Raw genomic sequence first — 24,814 nt, 5'->3', positions numbered from 1 at the left:
GCTCCCTACAGTGTGAAAGATGATGCAAGATACCTAAAGAATCTCATAAAAGCATGAAATGTGGTACAAATGTCCCTTGGGTGATCTGAACGCATCCTACAAGGGGTGCCCAAAGAGGTTTTAAACAGGAAGTGACCGCCTAAAGCAGTTGACACAAAAGAAAACATAGGGATGTCATAAAAGTGTACCATTTGGTACGTACATTGAGTGCTTCTTAATATATCCTAGAAGGGGTTATTTATTTGTTTGTTTGCTTGTTTATTAAACTTTTTAGGAAGGGACCATGTTGAAGAAATTCTAAATGGCTGTTTAAACAGTTGACCACGGCAGTCTGCATATTATGCAGACTCAATACGACAGGTTATGCAGTGCATAACCTGACGTATTTTGTAGTCTACCTTCTGTTTTCATTTCTACATCATCTTATTTATTTTACTTTCTGCATTATTTTTATTTTATTTTACTCTTTGAATCTTCTTTATTTATCTAACTCTCTGCATATTCTTATTTATTTTACTCTGCATCTTATCTTACTCTGCATATTCTTATTTTACTTTCTGCATCTTATTTATTTTGCACTCTACATCTTCTTGCTGGTTTTACACTCTATCTTCTCATGTATTTTCTTCTTGATCATTGCTGTTTTTTTGTGATTAGTGTTTAGTAACTACATGTATTCATGTGTGCCATTTCGCAATTACCAGCACATTGGCATAATGCTCTGCAAGGTAACCCATTATCCCGGCATCTACACTTTCTCGAACAGAAGGGCTCAGCTTTGCAGCCACACTTGAGTTCTCTACTAACTTTGGCAGCCTCTGGCAAGAGTGTCCATAAAGGTGTCCACGAATCAGCGACTTTAATCCATCCATATTTGTCAGGAGATGGTAGAGATTGCATAGCTTTCAGGCTTCTGGACCAAATGCCAGATTGGCAAACTGCTCGATTTGAATGTTGTAGCAGTGCAGCCCGTGGGGGAGGAGTGTTTTCCATTGAGAGACTATTAAAACTTTTTTTGGGCACCCCTTAAGATGCATTCAGATCACCCAAGGGACATTTGTACCAAATGTCATGCTTTTATGAGATTATTTTTTATGAGTGTCTTTTGCATCATCTGTCAACACTGTACACGGCCATTTTCAATTTAGTCAATAACTCACTTCCTGTTTCAGATCATTTCAGGCACCCCTTCTAGGATGTCTTAGGATGACCCAAGGGACATGTATGCCAAATTGTATGCTTTTATGAGATTCTTTAGTTGTCTTTTGAGTCAATCGATAACACTGTAGGCAGTCATTTTAAAATATGTCAATAACTCACTTCCTGTTTAAGATTTTTTTGGGCACCCCTTCTAGGATGTCTTAGGATGACCAAAGGGACATGTGTGCCAAATTGTATGCTTTTATGAGATTCTTTAGATGTCTTTTGAGTCAATCGACAACACTAGGCGGCCATTTTCAATTTCGTCAATAACTCACTTCCTGTTTCAGATTCCTTTGGGCACCCGTTCTAGGATGTCTTAGGATGACCCAAGGGACATATGTGCCAAATATTATGCTTTTTGGAGATTCTTTTGATGTCTTTTGAGTCAACGGTCAACAGTTTAGGTGGCCATTTTGAATTTTGTCCATAACTCACTTCCTGTTTAAGATTTTTTTGGGCACCCCTTCTAGGATGTTTTAGGATGACCCAAGGGACATCTGTATCAAATTTGGTGCTTTTATCCGCCGCGTAACGATTTGGCCATTTTTGGTGGTTAGCAGCCCCTACTATTTTAGACAAAGTGTTTGACTGTACTCGTGCTGTTTTTCGTTTCCGTCTAATACAATATTCAATCAATCAATCAAAAAAGACTGAGCTTAAAGGGATATTTCACTTTCAAAAAATGTTTTGGTAATTTTATGGTCTACTCAGGCTTTTGTGAACACCCCAGACAGTTTTTAAGTTGCTCGATTCAGTATTTAGATATTTGATATTCATTCTATCAGACACACCCCCTTCCTATACAAACCCATTATAACTTCAAACTCCATTTTAACCATGATGGATTAATCGAAAACACCCGTCCTTGATTCTGGTGACTCATCCTGCCCTCGTAATACGTGAGGGGGATTTTTCTATTACTTTTTACATTTATTTTATTTTATTTTTTGTTGTATTAAATGTTTTCATTTTCAAAAGAAATATTGAAAATAAATGAAAAAAGTAATGGAAAAAACACGTATTAGGAGGGCAGTATGAGTCACCAGAACCAAGGACGGGTGTTTTTGATGAATCTATCATGGTTAAAATGGAGTTTGAAGTTTGGGGTGCTTACTGGGGTGTTCACAAAAGCCTGAATAGACGATAAAATGACCAAAAATTGTTTTGAAAGTCAAATATCCCTTTAATAATGTAGTGAAAGCAGCATAATATTTATAAGATCTGCACTCTAAAAAAAGATCAGGGACCCCTCTCATCCAGCAAATGCACTTCATGTACCCCTTCCTTCAGGAAAAAGGTTACGAAATATTAAGAGCAGAACTACTTGTTTCTTTAACAGCACATATCCTGAGGCAGTGAGGGCCCTTAGCTCCTCATAATGAGTTCAGGCCATGAATAAAACTTAACTGTTTCCTCTAGTGTTTAATGTTTAATGCACCAGACACTTGTGTATTATTTATTTTTGTTGAGTATTTTTATATGTTTATGCTGATGTGTATTTGTATTGTATTGTTTTGTCTACCCTGAGCACACACCAAGACAAATTCCAATCAATGTTTCATTGAAATGATAATACATTATTGAATCTTGAATCTATTTTCAGGGAGGAAGGTTTGTGCTTTTTAGGTGCAAACTATTGAATTTGTTTAGAAGGCAGACAATTCCCACTGCACTGATTCTCAGTGTAGTATGCAAATGTTCAGCACAGTCGCTTATTGCATCAGAATTCACCATAATTGCACTCTAATTAAACTAATAAACAAATACAAGCCTTGGGGGACACGGTACTGCGCCTCCTTCAAAGGAGAATGACATTTACAAAGACTAATAGTTTGGCCTTGATTAGCCCTTTGCCCCATAGTCTTAAAAGAGCGCCAACCCTGAGGTCAATGACTTGAAACCCAGAGGGCCAGGGTGCTGTAGGTCTAACGAATGTAGCAACTGCTCTTAGGAAGCAAATATGTTGTTCAGTTCCCTCCGCTCTGCAGCATTGATACTCATTATGTATTATTGGACCTGCGGGACACCACTTTGAGTAATGATGTTTATCTTTGTAAAGACAAAGGGGATAGAGCGAGGGAATGGAGAGGCAGAGAAAGGTAAAGAGTGTGATAAGGGCAAAGGGAGAGGGTATTAGAGGTGAAAGTGGTAGTGGGATAGGCAAAGGAAAAACACCCAGAGAGAGAAAGAGAGGGCTGGGATGGCAGGTAGCCCCCAGTTGTAGAGATGAACACTAGTCCCAATATTGTTATTTAGCACTTTATTATGTGATGGCAGCTTCATAGAGAAATCAACAGCATCTCTCACTCCATCACTCCAGTAATGGCAGCACCCTTTGTCTGGGGCTGATTGAAATTGAATTGAGCCCATTGTGTGGGGCCCTCTCCCCCTGCAGGCTCTATTGTCCAACTTCCCTCCTCTTCCCTCTGTCTAGGAGACAGCCCCAGATTTAGACCGCCTCTCCAGGTAAGCAGGTGTCACGTCTATTCCCGGAGCTAGCTTCAAGCTCAGTCATAATGCTCCAAAGACAGACCAGATGTCGTCGTCGCCCACACCACCCCCACCCCCACCCATCCTCATTTGAATGACAGAGGGAGCCTCCCAATGGCATTCGTTATATTTATCCCGACACCAGATGACAAATAAATGACTATGCGTGTACACAGCCGAGTGCGGAGGACCTGCTGTAAGCTGGTGATGAGTGCCTAGGCGGACAGATAAGGTAAATCAAGACCCAGAGGAAGCAGAGCATTTAATTGCTCGAAGAGACGTGGCAAGGTGGGCTGGTGAGGCTTTGTTGTGCCTGTCATTTACAGTGGGATGATTATGAGGTGTGTTTGCTTTGACATGCTAATTTCTTCCAAAAATGAGGATTGTTTAGGCCTGAGAGGACTCTGAGATAGTGCTCTATCTCCCCTTTCTTTCACTTGGACTATGTGAATTGTTATAACAAATAATGACAATGCATTAACATAGATGACAACAAGGGAGAAACTAATTGCCATGGCATGTGCCGTTTAGCCATTCCCTAAGCCCCTTTTATTTGTGTCTAAGTTAAAGTGAATAGACTTTAGAGATGAATTCATTTACATTGAGCAAAACATCCGTTTATTTTTCCATTTTTATATACCATACCAAGCTAGAGGCAGCAGTGGAGCTTTTCTCAGTAATGAAAAGAGAGCCTATCTTCTGGGAGTTGCTATTTCTACAGGAAAAAAAATATTAATGAGTGACTAATACAATTCGGGGGATGAAACAGAGCATTCCATATTAAGCTCCAACGAGAAAGGTTATTCACAGATTTCAAATGGAATTCCTCACAGGGACTGTGAGAAGAAACAAGTAGTAGAGCCTTAGTTTACCCTTCAATGTCCCGTTCCCCCCCCACACACACACACACACAATCATGTACATAGCATGCACGCACACATTCTATTTTACAATTCAACGCCATGCCGCTAATGGCTTACTTCATCCTGGAAAACCCTAATGTTAAATCTCCCCACGATTTTACTATTCCCTTTCATCTTCAGAGAGAGGAGATGGAATGCTTAGACAAAGAACTCATTGATATCCATGCCTGCCATTGACTTGCGACTCCAGCTGAACAACATGGTGGTTAACATGAGCTGTTAAAATTACAACCTTCCACCAGGTTTGGTTTAGTTTACTTTGGTATGATGACAGTTAAGGTCCTTACACACCGGGCGACACCGGCGAAAATAGCGAATACACGCAAAATTCGGACTCGTTCCGAATAATTAAAAGACGCTTTTTCGCTTCGCTTTTTCGCTTTTTCGCTCCATGTACGGAGCCATTGACTTTATAAGGTTTTAAAAAAAAACGCATTATTCGCACGAAAAAATCGCCCCGGGGTGTAACAACCTTTACAGTTGTGATTACTAAGTGCATTCTGCGAGTGTGTTTGCGTGTGTTACATGTGCGTTTATGTGCATTTCCAGGTGTTTCTCTATCCAAATAACATGTGTGCTGTAAAATCTCACGTAATATGAAGGAATTGTGCACATGGTAAGTAACTAGACCCTGTTGACTGATACCAACAGTACTGCATGCAACGTTTGCCAGTTCCATCTGTTAAATTACCTGGATCAAGTACTTTGAGGTACTTTGAAGCTGTTCAATTGGCCCCAGTCATAGATGCAGATGTTCTGTAGGACCATGGACTACAGTGATGCTTTTGGCAGTGCTAGCATGACCATACCAAGCACATTTGGCCTCCCAAGAGACCGCTAACACAAAGGAAACTGTCACACCTCTCTTTTGGGCCAAAACCAAAATGATACATTGTTTCATTTAATCTCAGAGGGAAGGAGGTGACTATTATACTCCCTGTCCCAAGTGTCCTGCCAAAAGACCCCTTTCAACTAGCTGTACACATTTCAACTGTACTATTGTTCCCCTTGGCTTATCCATGCCCTTTCTCACTGTATCTTTGTTCTACGGTTACATTCTACAATAGGGCATTATTGTTTGAAAGCTTTTGTTACGTTATGTTTGCACCCATCATCCCCATTAATCAGGTGTTTTGACCCCTAAAATAGAGACTTATAAAATCACAACTGACCCCGTTTTGTGCTCCAGCACAGTACTTTAATGTAGACAGGCAGTAACAGAGACCTTTTAAAAATGATGACGCGGACACCTACATTCGTTGACTACCCGTGGTTCAACATGGATAAGGAATAACAGACATTGTTGTCTATTCTAGCAGCTCTGCTGTGGTGTTAAATTCTGCATTTTATAATGCAACTATTGGCTACATGCGCATGGTAAGCTATATTATGTCGAAAGAGAAAATAGGTAACGCACATCGACTGGTGGGTGCTGGGCTTAAAAAACAACAGTATAAAAATGGATGGAGCCCGCACACCGGATTTGGTACAAAGAGCCTTTCTTTATTTGGACAACGTTTCGATCACATAGATCTTCATCAGGTCATGACCTGATGAAGATCTATGTGATCGAAACGTTGTCCACCTTGCCCACCTGAACACACGCACGCATGCATTTTCAGACTTGAAGTATGGACAAGGTGTTAAAACTAATAAGAAGTTCATCAACTTCATCAGGACATATATATGTCCTGATGAAGGTCTGAACAGGCCGAAACGTTGACGAGAAATAAAATACCAAGCGGAGCTTCTTTGCAACTTCACCAGTGTGCAGACTCTATTCTTTTTTATGTTTTCATCGTAATAATTTAACCCTATACACTTAGTTGACCGGAGGATATCATCGGTCTATGCTAGGCACCCTCCTTTTTTCCATCTACACTAAATGTCTTTGCAAAATAATCTACAAGCTCCACCGCAGAATAGGGACGCTAGGGTTCACGTGGTTAAAACTCTGTTTCAATGAAAACACCCTTGTGTAATTGTAGATTAAGTGCACCCACTGTTTCCACATCCCTATTGTATCACTCTTGACCTGTAGCCTCCTAGTGTTCCTGCTGAATAATATATACAGATACATGGTTCACCAGGCCAGAAACATTAATTTGACATAGCCTACAGTAGTAACACGAGTGTAATCTTGAGATTTTGTGAATTCCTTACAGGCTTCTAATACACTGTGGCATACAGTCATCACAAACAGAACTTACTATACAGTATGAGTCACAGGGTTATGTTGCCTTAGCAAAGTGCCTGCAGAATTAATGGCCAATGCTCACATAAAACTCACACGTCCAGATCCAACAGTTATGCAAGTTATGCTGTTTAAATTTTTGTGTGCAAAATACGTTTTCCATGCAGGATCTTTTTAATCTTGTGTTGTATGAACCACATTTGTAATTCAGCTCATCATAAAAAATCAAGTCTCTCGGTGGTAGATTAAAACGTAATGATAGGAATCAAAAATTAATGGTCTGTGTTGAACTCACAGCCCGAAGTTCGGCATCCTTCGACTGCAGCTTGCTTATATTTCTGCCCTGCTATGCACCTATACTTTCTAAGCACACATGCTGCCATGATGAAAATAGTCTCCAAAAAGGCCTCACGAATACACCCAGAAATGATAAATAAACCAAGAGGTAAGCATAAACATGAGCAAGCCAAGAGGGTATGGCATAAAAGAGAAGCTGCACGAGCAAGACAGCATGTGCAATCCTCTTTGTTACATCTGCTTCTGCGATGTCACCTGCCATGCCCTGTTGCCCTCTACTTCCCATCCTGTGTCTCCCTAACCTGCCGCTGCTCCCTCAGTGGCTCTCTCCCTCTCTCTGTATGTGTGCATGCGTGCGTGCGTGCACATGTGTCTGTGTATATGTGTGTGTGTGTGAGAGAGAGAGAGAGAGAGAGAGAGAGAGAGAGAGAGAGAGAGAGAGAGAGAGAGAGAGAGAGAGAGAGAGAGAGAGAGAGAGAGAGAGAGAGAGAGAGAGAGAGAGAGAGGAGACAGGTGTGCTGGAGTCGAAGAGCCCCACCAGCTGCAACCCATTCCATAATCAAGACCTCTCCAAATACTCAGCCCTGCCACTTACTTCCACACTGCCAGATCCCAGCCTCTGTGCTGGCTGTGTCGTAAATATGCTCTGAGAGTGTCAGAGCACACCCGGGGTGCTCTCCGGTCGGTAACAGGTAATGATCATGTTTATATATGTGGTGAATAAACGTTCATTAGAATGAATTTCAAAAATGAAAATTAAAACATTAATGAGTGTCGTTTTTAAATAAACTGCAGAGCACTCTGACGTTGAAACCAGAGCCCTATGAAATTCGGGCAGATTCAGAGCATATTCATGAACTGTCTGCTCTGACAAAGATGCTCAATTATTGTAGGAACTAATTATTGCGCCACCCCACACTTTGCCATTAGGTTTGCCAATGGTACACAAATGGTCTGACGTCAGATCTCGTGAATGTCCCACGATTACTGTTTCTAGATCTCTCTAGAGTGCATTGCTGGAACAGAAAAGGTCAATAAATAACACATTTGATTTTCTCCTGATTTGTCTCTCTCAAAAATATTTTTGTATAAGAATGTTGGGAAGATGTGTGGCTTGTGAAGAATGGTTCCAATATTTTGTTCAGTGATCATGGGGCTAAAGAATGGGTCGGAAGCCGTTTTCACGTTCACTTCTGCCATTGGAATTAAAAGACAAGACCTACTTCTGATCTCCTAAAGAGGCGTCACACAGATACGGGAAGTAAACCGGACTGGTGGGTCTTGCTTGCTTTTTCCTATTTTTTTGTCTTGGGCTCTGATTCTGGTGCCTGTTTCCAGTCCCTCGTCTAATCAGCCCTGCTTCAATGCCCTGGACCCCCCGCTCAGCTCAGCTTCCATGGATCCCACTCCAGATTGGCTTACCCTGCCCCAACTCCCCTTGCCCCATCCTCAACCTCAGTTCCTGATTCCCAGCTACCAGCCCTAGGCCAGCTTCCCAGGCTCCAGCCCAAGCCACAGCCCCTGGTTCCTAGCTACCAGCTCAAGCTTCCCCTGGCCCGCAGCCCATCTGCCCACACAGCTGTCAATAAAAAACCTTATTTGTCTCCTTGTCTGGGTCTCTGCACTTGGGTTCACCTGCTCCGTCACGCATAAGACTGTCGCATAACAGTCTTATTCAGGGGTGGGCTGCCGGTGGAAGCTGCACGCAAGCCTGCACCATTCTCAGTTTTCGCACCTCCCTAACTGAGTGTCACAGCTTGAATGAACACGAATGACCGACATGTTTGGATACATATCAATGGTCCATTGTGTGAGCTGCTAAGTAGCCTACTGTGTCAGATGTTCTGTCTGAAGCAGTCAAAAGAGTTGGATAACAGGGGCTGATGGATTCATGAACTAATTAAATTACAGAGTAATTGTCTGCCAGGTTTATGCATAATTATGACAAGTTGACAACACTAAAGTTTCCCCATTATGCAAGTAAATAGAATAAAATTTGGTATACAGTATATTGTGGGTTAAGAAATAGGCCTATATATTAAAAGGTTATTTCAATTGGCAATCGTCCACGTGTGCCTGTGCACGTGCGCGCAACGTAGCGCTCCACTAGCTAAAAAAATCCACAGCACCCCCTGGTCTTATTACTGCTGTCAGCAAGAAAACAAGCAAACAATCACGACAGCATCTGCAGCAGGATAGCCATTGTTGATGTCCCTCTTCCTAAAGCACATCTATTCAGCATCTACACAGTATTAATAATGCAGAGAATGTTTTCCTTGAATACTTAACTTGAACCAAATCGGTTATCATGTGAAAAACGGTATCTCTTATCCAGCTAGATTCCAGACCATTGTTTTTTTGTTTCTGACAATTGGAAAGAGAAACAGACTTGGTTTTCCCAAACAATTCCTCTTGGGGATAGAGAATAAATGCAGCACCAGTTCAGTAAGCATGCTGTAAAAAAAAAAAAAAAAAAAGAAAGATAGCAAGAAAAAAATAAACAAGACGTAGTCTAATAACAGCATGGCCTCCCGGTGCCATCTAATGGAGTCGGGACAACTAATGTTAGGGAGGCGGAGAACCACGCCTGTCAAGATTACTCCTCCCTGCTCACCAATCACCCGCTCTATTTAAACCCAATCAAATCAACCCAGAAGCTTTGTGCTTTTCGCATCCCCCTCCACCTCTCTCTCTCTCTTCTCTCTCTTCTCTCTCTCTCTCTCTCTTTGCCTGTCTGTCTGTCTGTCTGTCTCCCCCTCTCTCTTCCTCTCTCTCTCCGTCTCTCTCTCTTCACAGGTTTCTACCGGGGGGTCTTCATCCACCATCCCTGACAAACAAACAAACCGACGACTTGGCCTATGGCCACCGTAACACCGCAACAATCTACAACGGCTACATCTTTCGTTTTTCTGCAGCCAAAATGTATGCAGTGAGTGAATATCTAATAAAATCTAACTTGAGCAGATGTTTCCTTCAGGACTGAAATCACAGCTGTTTATTCTGTGTACACGTAGCTAGGACATGAGCATGTCTCAGCAATGGATACATCACTTAACAGCCCCGGGCTTACCTTTTCTGTGGACTGTGAAGTGCCAAAGAAGATTGGGATGAAGGCCAGCCAGATGATGCATGTGGTGTACATGGTTAAACCAATGGGCTTGGCCTCATTGAAGGTCTCTGGCACACCTCTGGTTTTGATAGCATAGACCGTGCAGGTGACCATCAGCAGCATGCTGTACCCAAGGAGGCAGATCAGTGACAGGTCTGAAATGTCGCACTTCAGCATGCCACGGGCCAGCACCGGGTTCGACGTCCGTTGGTCCTCGTAGTCAATAATGGCCTGGGAGGGGTCAACGCCAAACCAGATGCACACGCCGACTAGCTGCACAGAGGCCAAGCTGAACGTGATGATGAGCTGTGAGGCTGGGGAAATGAACCTGGGCGCACTTACGGACATGCTGCCCTGTTCAAAGATGCGGTAAATGCGGTTGGTCTTCGTGAGCAGGGCTGCGTAGCTGATGCTCATCCCCAGGCCCAGGAAGATCCTTCGGAGGGAGCAGATCCCTACGTCGGGGGTGGAGATCATCAGGAAGGTGGTGGCGTAGCAGAGGAAGATGCCAGTCAGAAGGACATAACTCAGCTCCCGCCCAGACGCTTTGACGATCGGCGTGTCATTGTAACGGACGAACGTCAGCATGACCATCAGAGTGGCCGAGATGCCGAGCACGGCAATGAGAACGGGGAAGACGGCCCACGGGGAGCTCCACTCCAGCTTCACAATGGGGATCGGAACGCAGCCGGTGTGATTCTCGTTTGGCCGCAAGTCGAAGCGGCACATCTTGCAGGAGTAGGTGTCTGCCTGGTACTGATATCCGTCGCAGCGCTCGCAGTGCCAGCAACAAGGAATGCCCTTCACTATCTTCTTGCGCTCACCAGGCTGGCAGGGCTGGCTGCAGATTGACGACGGGATGTGACGGTGGCCACCCGGCCACTGCATCGAACGGACCTGAGGAATGAGAGAGAGGGAGGAGGGTGAGAGAGATGGTGAGAGAGAGTAAGAGAGAAAAGTAAAGTGAGAGATTGTGAAAGAAAGAGAATCATGTAAGGCAGTGGTCCTCAACGTGAGGGGGTTCCCCGGGGTCCCCACATAAATGATTGATAGTTAGGAACCAAATGGACCCTTACGGGTCTGTAAGTCTGAGAGTGCACAAATGGAACCAAATGGAGCCATAAGGGGTCCATTTGGTTCCATTTGTCAGAGCTAAATTAACACTGAGGATTTTACAGTGTAGATTGCCTATCCAGAGATAAAAATCGTATCAGTGATTTAAGGACAGGTAGGCTGAGAGATAGACAGAAAGTAAGGCATACAAACAGAGAGGTGTAGTGTACTGACTACTGAGCACTATACAGTACTGTATATCCTGTACAACAACAAAGACAGCATGCATAGTGGCTGGGGAGGGTCAAAGGGGGCAAATCAGGGGTAAAAATGGAGCTGCCCTTTCTTTCTTCAGAAAGCGCAAACATTTTCAAAGTACTGAAATCATATGGAGACAAAGCCACGAGGGCAATCAAATCTTCATTCTGAAGGGCACACAGTTTTGCGCTTAGGCAGAGACTTATTCGTTTCCACAAATCTGACTCTGATCATAGAAATAACACATTAATCCTGTTGGGAGGATGTTATTTTTCCCTCTTTAAGGCAACCTTTAAATACAATGCTGTAACACATTCTGAAGAGTACATTCAGTGTTATTAACGTTTTCAGTTAATGATGGTTACATTCAAAGCCCACAAATTCTACTGCAAACATGGATTTAATTAAGACCTCAAAGAATCCTAATTAACTAAAAGCGGCTTTGGAGTAAGAACTCACCCATTCTACAGTGGGTGCCAGAACTAGGCTAAGTCTGTACATCAAAAAGTACAAACAATGTTGAAAGAATTAAAGACAATAAAGGTGCTCCTAAGTTGCTGCATACTTTCCATTAAACAGGCTTTCTTCTTGAAGGCCTCTTCATTGTTTTGTCAAAACACAATTAGTTCAGTCCCTTCTAGGGTGACCAGATGATGGGAAAAGATTGCATAAAAAGTATATGATTTTTTTCTTTACAGGCTTCCTGTTTCACTCAATCATGTAACAGAGATGTTTGCAACAATGCCTATCGTTGTCTAAGAAGCTACATTAATTTCATCAAAAACAGCAAATAGCTTGGGTTGCTCGAGCTAAACATTGGCCTTTGAAACATTGGCTCCCCCTTGCAGAAGTGATCTTAACAGAGAATTGTTATTATTTACTACGCCTGCATTTGAATTGCCAGTGGTGATAAAAAACATCCTCCTTATTGTTGTTTGTGGCTGCCTGCAAACTGCCCTGATTTGCGTCTCTGAAAGTACAAAAAATTACATAAACCATGCTTTACATTGTACATCACATCGTAGAAAAGCTTCTGGCATGTCAGAATGCTGTTGCATACCAAATCAATGAATCAAGTCTAATTATTTGTTTGTAAAATCAGGACAGCCCCACTCTATTACAGTACATGAACAGACCCCCTTTATATAATTGTATTGATATTATACCACAACATCAATACATTTGTCTTTGTAATATTGTTTTCAGTCAGTGATGCTGTCTCAAGTGATTAGTAGATATGTCCGTCCTTAAGCTCTTGTAGCTTTCATTCTTTACATCACACTGTTTATAATTTAAAGCACCCTCAGGATATTTACACCTCTGAAGATGGCTTAGTGGAGACTAGGATCTCCTTTGTAAACACACATCAACATGACAAGAATGGAGCATTTGTAGAGACAGACTGAGCCTGCCATCAGCTGCTGAATTCAAGTAAGTAAAGCTTACATTAAGATGGAGCTGATCCGTCCAGTGGCCGATGATTTTGTACTCTGCCGATTGGTTTCTGATCTGGTACTGGTAGATCTCGTAGCGGCCAGGAGCATCTCCGTTTTCATTGAAGAGCACAGGGTTGCCAGCTATGCCTAGGGGAGTGAGCGATCATGTTGTTTACTTCACATTCATTTGCTATTTTCTGTGCAGTAAGCATCATTTTACAAAATCATGCTCGCATGTTATCACATTGCAATATAATTGAGTAGTTTTCATTTTCTGAAACACAATTATACTCGAGCCTTTTTTAATTAAGTAAGATGACTGAGAACCCAGGTCCAGTTAACAGAAAACACCTAAGGGAGAAGTTTCCCATTGAGAAAATGCACACACATTCGCAGACCTTGAAGCTACCTTATGCAGCCGCTTTCATACTGTCGTTGGCCAATGAACAACGCCAGTGGAGCGGTTGGGACTTTAAATGCCTTACAGGAGCACTTTGATGCTAGCTAGGCAGGGTATGGAGATGCCTCTCATATGACTTCCCCTACACTGATTATTGCAGAGCTTCCAGGGATTTGAAGTGAACTTGTGATCTTCTGGTACAAGCACATCCAACCATGCAGACTTCCGTCACCCGCGGTGTGCTATGATTCTGCCTAAATTTATTGATAAGTATTACTACAATGCAATATAATGTACTTCCTGCAACTAGTTTAGAGAATATATGTACTATAACCAGAAAAGTGCCCTACCCAGGGCTGTGTCAGTCGTGGGGTGCGGCCCCACATTGTTAACCCATTAAGACCTGGAACGCATCTGTGTCACTTACGATTTCTTTGGCTATTCAAAAATAGCAGATATACAAGCTCATAGCGCGGCACCGAGTGCCGCGCTATGAGCTTGTAGATCTGCTATTTTTGAAAAATCTTGAATAAAAATGTTTTAGATTTTTTTCAAAAAACTGTTAGGATTTAGATTTATTTTAAGAATCGCCTAAGGCAAGGTTCAAGGTTCAAGGTTGTGCTTTATTGTTACATCTTGTGTACAGGTACAAGAGTAAAACGTATTCTTGTTCGGCTTCCTTCAGACAATGCAGCAGCATAGGCATAGGCAATCGGAATGGAATATGAAAACTCTGACTCATACATCTTGATCAAATTTCTCCAGAGATAATGTGTACCAATTTGTGTGAGGTTTTGACAAAATCTGTAGGAATAGTACCAAAACATGTGTTTTGAAGAAAAGCTGAAAATCTAAGCAGGCACGCCGCACAAATGGGCCTATAGGGGTCGGGCATAGCGACGTCATAGGGTCGAGACGCCGTTAAATCAGCCCACTTTCACCGCCATGTTGAGGGAGTAGATTGACAGCTGCCACAAGTGTAGAGTAGTGTGTAGTCCTGTGTTTGTTGTCCAGCAAGTAGACGGTGTACATTATTATCTATCTCTAACTTATCTGTTGCTCTAATTTAGCAATGGTACGACAGTGCTGAATTATCGGATGCAATGCCAAGGTTTCAGACGTTAAATTAAAAAAGTTAAATTGCACACATTTCCAACCTGGAGGAAAAGCTGTTGGAGATCAGATGTCGAGATATCAAAGAAACGGCTTGGCATGGGTATCTTAAATACAATGAGATTGAGCTAACAGCTAAATTGTGTATCTCTGTGTCCAGTCTGAGAAACGTTGTCTAACGTGGGTGGCTCACGGTCACGGTGGCTGAGTAAACAGCCAGGGACTCTTGTCTGTCTGTCAGCAAGTGTTCAGACGTCGGAGATATCAAATAAATATAGTATGGCTTGGGTGTCAGCTGACGAAATAACATAACCTTCAACAACATTCCCAAACACATATAAGCTCAAACGAGCATGACAGCACACAATCAAACATGTAAACATCTGTTGGCGAGGCGAGGCGAGCATCAGCGTTGCCATGTCGGCTTATTATAAGCGACTTTGGGCTTCTTTTTCTGTAAAGTTGCTTGTAAAATTAGTAGTTTTGTGTGGCTTATTTATAAAGTGTACTTGCTTATTTAGGCTTATTTAGGTACTTGCTTATTTAGGCTTTTTAAAAAAAAAAATAATAATTAAACCAGCAGTGGTTCTCAAATCTTTTCATGAAAATGTTTTGTGCCAGGGAGCATTTGTGTTGTTAGAATGTTTTAAAAAATATTCCAAATATTCTTTATTTTATTGCAAGAGTTTTTTTTAATAACCTATGTACAAGCTCACGTGAGCTTGTAGATCGGCTATTTTCAAGTAGCCGATGTCACTAAGCCACTTCTTTTGGGCTTGTTTTCATAGACCTGGTTCCTTATTTCTCTCGCAAAATATGGCAACACTGATCGCAACAGGTCCGTTGTGCACTATCTCAATGATCAACAATGAACAATATAAAATTAATAATAATACTTCGCTATAATAATATTATAAATATATATATAAATAATCAGTACTCAAGATGACTATATTTTATTTCGGTTACACAACTAAGCAACAAAACGTTGTTCTTTTCAGGTAAAATGAATGATTGTGACTGACTGGGCACTGTCATTACATCTGGTCTAGCCGTCTAGGGCACAGATGTAATGACTTTTTTCCAGGTAGCGTGTCTTTGCGTCTGCATTCAGCTTCTCTCTGTATGGTAACTCTCTGTCACGCATTGCCAGGTCCATCTTCTGTCCTTTACCAATAAATTCGCTGTAGTTCAGGACACGTCGTGACTCGTGGGTAACTGTCAATGATGTTGATACGAGCTGTTGTTATGGAGCTCCCCTAATATGGCCACCGGAACTACTTCAGCCTAAGCTTGGCCACGCCTTTTGCCCGGTCCCTATATGGGAGTTGCGTCATGATCAAAGGTAGGCCTATCCAGGGGGTTCCTCAATCAAACAAATCAATATTTGTGATATTTTGTCACACTCTACTATACTACATATTTTGCTACGCATTATGGTTCTCCCAAGGGGAAACACAAGGCATTGCTCGTCTAATTGCGACTTCAAAATGAAGTTTTTGCAAACAGAATCTTCCTTCGTGCAATATGCTCTGTTCAAAGCAAGTCCTTGTGTGTTTCTCTTGTCTTGGTTGGCTTGTTATTAAGCCACAGTGTGTGCATCCCAGTTAGGAACAAGGAAGGGAAATGTGGCCGTTGGATTTCTGCTGATGAGTATTATTTCTTTGCTTTTTGTTTAGGTGCTGAAAGATGCAGCACACTCTAATCCACATCTCGATGAGTCAGCCCTGATGGATTAAAGGTATTACCGTCTACTCGCGCGTGTAACAATGAAGCCCACATCACAAAGCAGTTACCAATCGTTCGGGGGGATTACGGTGACTTCATGAAGCACATACTGTAGGTATTATGTTTACATAAATATACCGATTGCAACTAGTGTTGATCTGTCATCATTTCTGTCAAAGATAATGAATCATTGCGTCATCATATTCTTTTTTCTCAAGTTTTAAAAGAGCTGTGGAGCTCTATATGCCTCCCACTCCTCACGGCTCGGGTTGTGTATTAAAATTTGTAAGTGCTCACATGGACAACATGCTGTCACTGAGAGGGGGAAATGGATCCCAGACACCACACTGATGCTTTCAGAACGCTAATGCTGGTATTGTACCATGCTGTATAACAGGGTTGATATGATCATATTTAACAGCATGTGGAGTCTTTTGGTCCTGTGTTCTTTCAAATTGATGCCTGTCCATAAATTATTGACAGTTCTTCTTCTCCAACTGTGAGCTGCTAAAGATTTCGTACTCTCTGTGTGTGTGCGTGCGTGCGTGCGTGCGTGCGTGCGTGAAAATGCCCTGCACCACAAAGACGGAAAACAACGTGTGTGCTATAAACTCAAGTATGCTAACTGAAGTTCTAGAAGCCTCTTCAAAATGTGAATCATGTTAACTGAATGAAACTCGACACATCCTTGAAAGGGGGAGAAAGAAAATGTGATAATTTTCTTCTGAAATCTCTTTTAGCAGTGTGCAATACTGCCCTGGGGTATTTACCAATCAGGTGCCTCTGAGCCGCACTGTGCACTGTGCCCGTGGTGACACTGCAGATGCTTTATCACTCTGTTGCTTTGTCCTGGTGACTCAGAGACTGTTGCATAGGGAACTATTCTATTAGCTATTCTATCACCTTAGAAGACAATACTGGTAGATATTATTCAAAATATCAGTAAGGTTTTTTCTTTTTCTTTTTCTTTTTCTTTTCTTAACCGGTATATAATGTTTTCCCCCCCAGGATAAAGTCGTCACTGTTGTTTGAGATTAACTATATGCTGCTTTACCCTGCAGAGTCATATCTGCTCTATTAGCACAGAGCACAGAGGAACCATATCATCAAACTACTTTTACATTCAGGAGTAAATAGTATATAGTATGATACTGTTTATCAGGCTGACCAGTTTCTGGTTGTTGAAAATACAACTTAGACATATTACAAAAGAACACAAACTTGACAATGTTTCTGCATGTTGTTCGACAAACAGAGACTGGAGCCTGGTTTACACATGGTTGCGTGCAGGTGTCGCACACCGTAAACAGCAGATGTACAAGCTTACAATGAGTCACAGTGTGATGCATTGTGAGCTTGTAGATCTGCTTGATTTTACTTTCTGTGTGTGACATCGCCACGCGTCTAAGTACTGTATAACTCAGGCTTTACGCTAAGGAGAGCTTTGGGGGAAATATTGGCGCAGCCCTCAAGAGCCCACTGGTGTCTAGATCTCTTCATTTAGAGTGGATATCGGTGTACCTTGGGGGGCAGTCTGCATGGTCAAGGTTTGAGTTGTGAGTTGTTGAGGAGGGATTAGGCCTGTCATGTGTATTATGACCCACTTGTCTAAACAGGGCTCTTTACTAGTCGGGGGGGCCTAATGAGTTCCACAGGGGGTTCCAGCTACTAATATGACAGACCTATCACACAAGAGTACTCCATGCACTACAGCACATGTGTTTCTGTGTTTGTGTTTGTGTTTGTGTGTGTGGCTACCCCACCACAGCCTGGCCGTCATTCAATATTCTTCTGAAATGTTTAGAGGTTATGAATAGCCTGTAATTATATGTGCTGTAGTAATGATTGCAGTAATGGTTTTCTGCCTATCAATCCAACATGTGCTTGTTATGCTGCGATGAACAACCGGGACACCTTGGTGGATGGCATCACGGCTTGTTGCCCTCTACACCACTCATTAGGATTTAATGACCTGGATGCAGGCGAGACGTACAGAATTTACAGCTGAAATCACACTTGAAGAGTTGCTGCTTCTCTCCTCCCTCTCTATCTCTGTCCTGGTGTTTGTGCGATTAGTCAATCCCGATAAATAGGCCTCTGCTATAAGTGCTCTCAAGCTGGGTTTTAAATGGGTATACACACACGAGTGGCATGCTCTTTAGAGTCGACCTATCAGCCACAGAAAGGTGTTGAGCTAATAAGCCCACATTGTGTTTGGGCAACAGCAGTGGCAATACTAAAGTGTGAAGGAAATTGTGAGGGGCGGGCCGACTTGAGATGGCTATTTGCGTTCATACATCAATGATAAGTGTACTTCAGCTTCAGTGTGAAGCAAGGAGCTTGGATATTTTGCATGAACATGAGAGTTTTCATCTGCAAGCCTCTTTGAGTAATGGAAGCAATGGAGCAATGGAGACTTGGCAGCAATGGAGACTTGGCACTTCCTTGAAGGGGAAGAGAGTGGCATGAATAGTTGCATGGGGAAAAAAACACCACAGAGTCTTGTCTTTACCATGTTTACCAAACTCCTGCCTGTTGAGCATGACAGTGGGAAGGCCACTGGTATGTTTTTACCAGGTGCTCGAAGAGCGCCTGAGTCTAAGAATCGTCAGAGCAGAGGTTGACATATTACAGATTTGCATTAGACATATTTTTGACACATTTGCGTCATTGGCTGTCCTGGCTGTCCTTCACTCCTTGAAGCCAATGGCCACACGAATGGGGAGACGGCCCGCCCCCCACAGTAACAGCCCTCCGCTCTCCGCTCCCCTCATTCACACTGCAACAGTTGCAGAGCAGACAGTGCAAGTTGTACTGCAGCCTCAGGCTAACACAGTTAGCCTAAATGCTAGCGTGCTTCATTAGACCTAGTTTGGCTATTAAGTTATTATTTGGCCATGTTCACACTGACTTCAATCTTCGCTATTGTTGGGAAGACCTGTGTGGTGTCTAAAAATGTTGCCACCACTTATATAAAAAACATTAGCGTTTCGCGTCGCAAATTATGTTGCCAGGTTTGGCGAGAGAAATAAGCATTCCGAAAAACAAGTAATCAGGTCTATGAAAACAAACACACACACACACACACACACACACACACACACACACAGCACCTGGTAGAATATGACTTCAAGTCATTTTCTTTCTTGTTTTTCTTTCCCTCTCTCTGCAGCAGAGGGTTGAAAAACAAACAACACTTTCTCTGACATGAGCCAGAGACATGGAATACTGATGGGAAGCTCCATTTAATTGTGTTCCTACTGAGGGTTCAAACTACTCTTAGACGCTTCAAAGGCGGAGGTGTGGGCATGAGAAAAGAAGCGCCAGAAGCGGTGTCAAACAGGGCAGGAGGACGTGTTGAAGCTGTGTGATACTTCTGCTTTGTATGCACGACTCTGGCTGCGGCTGAATGAGCCCAATTGAGCACTAGGGGAGTGCTTGATTTAGATTCAAGAAAGCTATAAAGGCAAGGGTTTTGTTTTTTACCAGGTTGCCAAACCTGGTCTACATCTACACTCGCTAGTGGTCACTTTTTCCTCATTGGCTGGTCCTTTTGTCCTTTTGCGTGACTTTTTCCTCATTGGCTGGTCATTTAGCCAAAAGCCCAAAAGAAGCAACTATAGGCCACATGAGCACTTTCAACCGACTTTCAACCGTCGGCTATTTGAAAATAGCCGATCTACAAGCTAACAACGTGTCACGAATGTTTCAAATACTTATGATATATACTACTACTGGAAAGTCTGGTGACGCGGGGTTAAACGTTCTCTAGTACGTTCTCTAGTCTCCACGGGTTTGGTTCACACTACGGACCGGGTGTGTATTCATTTCGACAGTAGGGAATAGGGATTAATTCAGCTGATCCTCAAAAGCTCCGATCATAAACTATTTACTGCCATTTTGGCTGTTTTTGTTAGTCTGCGAGCGCAAGTGTACAGGACCACGGGTGCATTTGGTTCCGTGCGGGGACGCTGGAGAGAGCAACCTGGTATAATATGACTGTGTCATGTGTCATTGTTAACTCTGCTAGTGGTAGATTGAGGACAGCACTGTTGATTGCTGTCCACATGACAAAGTTAAAAAATGAAAAATAAAGTCTTTAAAAAAAAAGCTGGTGGTGGAGCTCTAAGGATGGCGATGTTGGTCCATCTGTAAGGATATCTCGAAAGCTACTGGCTGGACTGACGCTGAATTTCCTGTGCAGCTTTATTCTCAGAGGATGAACCCTACTGATCGTGTCTCTAATGTCACCCTTGGGGCCAAAATTCCAATTTGCACACAATATTCTCAAAATCTCATGGGCAGTTTGGCATGAAACCGCTGAGCATATTCATGCTCCCTGGAGGATGAACCCTAGTGATTTGAGTGACACCATGACTATTTCTCCAGCGTCACTGTAATGTTGGGTTGCCATGAAACGTGACCGTCCAACCCTTTGTTCCTAAACAAGATATCTTGAAAACTATAGCATCACAACTTCTAGGCTAGGGTGTAGTAGCCATTAACATGTGAATCCTAGCATCCCTATCGCTAGTCTATTTAAAAAAAGACTCCTGTGGACAGGTGTTGAAAACTAGCACTCGTGCTATATACACTTTAAGCAATGCATCATGGTTTGTCCAATGTGATTGTGATCAAATAAATAAATATAACATAACATAGGCATTTCAGAATAGGAGAAATTCCGCAAGAATAGTCGATCTACAGTACAAGTTCACAGGTTGTGAGCTTGTAGATCGGTAAGATATAAAGTGTAGGGGGGAAAAAGGAGGAGACCAAGTATAGAATTATGGGAGACCCCAGTCGACAGGGTTAAACTATATATAATTACCACACTGGAAGAACTATCCCAGCAAAGCCAGTGCCTCTGTCATACTTGGGGTCCACTACAAAGGTTATCGGCCATCAACTTGTTCAGTGGACTGGCATGGAAAGATAAGTGCAATGGGGGTCGGCCAATGATACTGCTCGCTCTATATGAGTAATTACAACAGGGCTGCACTTTAAGTACTGACATTTGACCTTTATCAGTTGTGTTTCATTATGTATGCAGCCTGAAAAGGGCATGTTGGCCCAAGCACAGTGGGGAATGGATGACACACCAGACAGAATGTCTTCAAATATATGCAGTTCAATACACAGTGCATATGTGACTGTTCAGTGAATATCTCCCTCCTCCACCCTTAAAAGTGCTGACAATAATATAAGAATGATTCATCTATCTGTCAAAGACTGTTTTGTTTGCTATTAATGAAAGTGAATATAAGACTTGAGGGATTTCATATAGAGTGCATCACTTATCACATGATGAAGATTAAAGCAATAAGCCCCAGGAGGCCATAGAATTAAAGTGATGTTAGAACAGCTAAGGGGTCTAAAACCCCCTTAGCTGTTCTTAAATCATTGTAAACCACGGCCTTGTGTGGATTTTATAAAACAGTTACTAAATATGAAAATCATAGACAAATCCAAATTAAAACAGTTTTAATAAAAATGTCATAAGAATAATTTCTAAAATAACGTAGTCCCTGACTACCTGCACAAACAATGTCTGCCTTGTTTTAAAGTGATTTATAAAGTAATGCATTTGTTGCAAAATGTTGCACATGCGCAGGGCATTGGATGAACCACAAGTGATCCACTTCCCCTGCCATCCTGGGAAAAAAATAAATCACTAACGGTAATACATCCAATGGAACTGGTACACTGAATATTGCACACAACACACTATTGATGCAGTAATACTGATACATGCAGTCACAGTCAGTGTGTGTTTATACGGCATTTTTACAACAAACAGAATCAAGTACCAAAACTATCCGTTTTATAAATAAATGTTACCTTTCAAAGAAAACCTGAAACCTAAAATTATATATTGAATATGTTATGACAGCACTGATCAACATTTAGCCTAAAGCAACACAGGGAAGCTATTTCTCTGTGTAAAAAGACACCAGTGAATTCCCAACAACTGAACATACAGTACTGTATTGATGGAGATGTGTTTCAAAGGCATATCTGATGTTGTTTCAAACAGAATGCGAACATGATCAGGGACAATGTGACTTTGAATGATGTCAGGATGGATTGTGGTTACTAGAATAAACAGCAGTGCACAGTATGTAGATGGACCTGAAATGTTGACAAACAAGGAAAAACGAAATCATACAACAGTATGTTTATTATTCTACCAATATTTCTGCTGATCTGTCTGGCAGCTTCAACCCAGGTGTGTGTTCTTTTTTCAACTTTATAGGTGGTGTGCTGATCATAACTGCTCTTTTTAAGTCATGGTTCATCATCAATATTCTGTCCACAGGCCGTCTTTGTGATTCTTTGTGTGCAATACAAAGTTTGAAACCTTGTCAAATAAATGGTGGGCAGAGGGCACTGTGGATGCCACGATCTTGGTCTCACCCCTGGGACCCAGAAACCCTTATTTGGAGAAAAATAATTCGTCAAACTTTAGCGGTCTATTTGCATACCGTAGCTAATCTGCATCTCTTGAATCCAGCCAAAACACTGTCAAATTCCTTTTATAGACACACAAATCCCATTGGCTTAAAACCCATTTAGTATTGTTGGCATATCACTTAATATTATGTGTAATAAATCTACAGAAAATATTCCTGTAGTTATCTCTGCCAGGCTGAAGGCCGGGAGACGGTGATAATGTTTTCACCTGTCTATCTGTCTGTCTGTCTGCCTGCCTGCCTGCCTGTCCGTCCGCCCATCCGTCCCATCACAGATCTGAGCTGAACAGTGTCTCTCATAGAAAGACTGCAACTTATAGTCCCAGTGAGGTCAGACACGGACCCAGTCGAGGGCTGTGAAAGGAGACGTTCTCCACCTCTGTGTCCTGTCGAAACACTGTTTCATCTGACGGTGATGGTTGAGAACTTTGTCGCGCCCACAAGCTGGTGACACAGTTGCCGGAGCCCTCAGCCAATCCAAATCCAGAGTCTAGGAAGTCAGCCACCACACAGGTGGTAACAGTCCCAGCTGAGAGCACCTCAGGCCACTTGGAATGAAGGCCGTAGACCACCACCATGAAACGCTGGGGGTTATAGCGGTGGCTGTGGAGACAGCTTGCCTCAAAAGACAAGCTGTGCAGTCCCTCACTAAGACCTCAATGTCCCTGACAATGCCAGGCCACCGCACCAGGTCTTGACAGTAGTGCACCGCCTTCCACGTTAGACTGGACGGCAGTCAGGCGGAACCCCACAAACTCTATCTCTTGTGAAGGTACTCATCATTGACAGCAGGGGTTGCCCACCATGTATGACAGTATGGTGGCCATCTTTTTCTGAAAACAGCTTGTAGCGGGGTTGAGCCCAAAAGGCATTCTGATGTATCGAAAAAATGTGTGTGACAGAGGCAATGAAGTTTCAGCTATGCACCGGGACCTGCAGATAACCCTGGTGGAGATGGAGCTCGGTGAATGTGGTGTAAGCATGGAACTAAGTGGTCAGTTCTTCCGCTGTAGGTAGCGGGTACTTGTCAGGGAGGACCGCCCTATTAACCACCTCGAGGTCGACACACAAGCACAGTTTTTCTGTCTTCCACACAACCACCAGATTTTAAATTAAAGGTGTGGCTAGTAGAGCTTGAGTGTATCGTAGGTGCTGAGTCAATACCTGAGAAGGGTTGTCATGAAGTGGTGGCTGGCGCAGAACGGCAAACTTTGGCAAAGTGATTTTGCTTCCCACAACGTTGACAACACTGCCCTCTGGTGGGACAGCTCTGGGCCCTGGTTGCACGTGTTGACCAGCGGAGTCCGCTGGCGTCCTGCGTAGTTTACGTGGGAAACGTCCTGGAGGGGAACTTGGCTAGTTGAATGAGAGGGTAGAGGAGCTGAGGTGCAAGTCAATTTTGAGTGGCAAAAACCACTACTGACTCAAATTGGAAAGCTATTTCCACAGCCTTATTAAGAGTCAGGTCATCCGGGGACATTATCAAGTTCTCCCAAACCTTTTGGTTGTTTGTGTGCTTAGCCAACTGGTCTCTAATCAGTTCATCTTGCATTGCTCCAAACTTACACACGCTGGCTAAGCCCTTCAAATCGGCCTCATATTGATGAACTGACTCGCCCTCTTGCTGTCTGCGCTAGCGAAAAAAAAGTCTCCAGAGAATAACACTGAGCGGCTGAGAAATGACCAGCCAGTAATGTGACGCAGTCCACATATTTTAAATATCCGCTGTTCCTCCGTGCCAAGACAGTGTATTAGGATGGCTCTTTTCTGTGCATCACTCACGTCTGTCAGTCCAGGAGCCATGATGTAGGTCTCGAACGACTCATGCCAGTGAGTCCAAGGAACAGGAGGCTCGCCTGGGACTGCCAGTAAAGCAGGAGGCGGTGAGAACATAAGCTCCATCCTTGTTGCCAATGTTATGTTTCGAAATAATATGTTACCACAGAGGTGTGCCAAACAAGTCCAAGTCAAAACAGGTAACGTTACTTGTCCCCATACACAAGAATTGGCTTTCAAAGTTTGTGGGAGGGACCCATTTAAAAACAAAAGTGCCAAAAATCATGAATGCATGGTCCGATCAAGCCCAAATTTGAATCACACATTGAGGGGCCTCTAATCAATGCAGAGCTAAAAGCGA

General features: G+C 42.8%; 1 protein-coding gene across 2 annotated transcripts in view; it reads right to left on the bottom strand.

Annotated features, from left to right (window-relative positions):
- Positions 1 to 24,814, bottom strand: part of LOC311048277 (metabotropic glutamate receptor 4-like) — a 179,166-nt gene that overhangs the window by 7,965 nt on the left and 146,387 nt on the right. Inside the window, exons 7-8 of one of the 2 annotated variants that reach the window (XM_084061440.1) lie at positions 12,974 to 13,104; positions 10,178 to 11,113 (exon numbers count right to left, since the gene is read on the bottom strand). In XM_084061440.1, the coding sequence (XP_083917566.1) occupies positions 10,178 to 11,113; positions 12,974 to 13,104 (1,067 nt within the window). Of the gene's footprint in view, positions 1 to 10,177; positions 11,114 to 12,973; positions 13,111 to 24,814 lie in introns of both variants that reach the window. The other variant, XM_084061439.1, reaches the window with a different exon arrangement.

Source organism: Gymnoscopelus microlampas (assembly GCF_963454915.1).
Source record: "Gymnoscopelus microlampas genome assembly, chromosome: 7".
In the NCBI taxonomy this organism is placed as follows: Eukaryota; Metazoa; Chordata; class Actinopteri; order Myctophiformes; family Myctophidae; genus Gymnoscopelus; species Gymnoscopelus microlampas.
The sequence above is the reverse complement of the archived record's forward strand: the minus strand, read 5'-3'. Positions and strand labels throughout refer to the sequence as shown.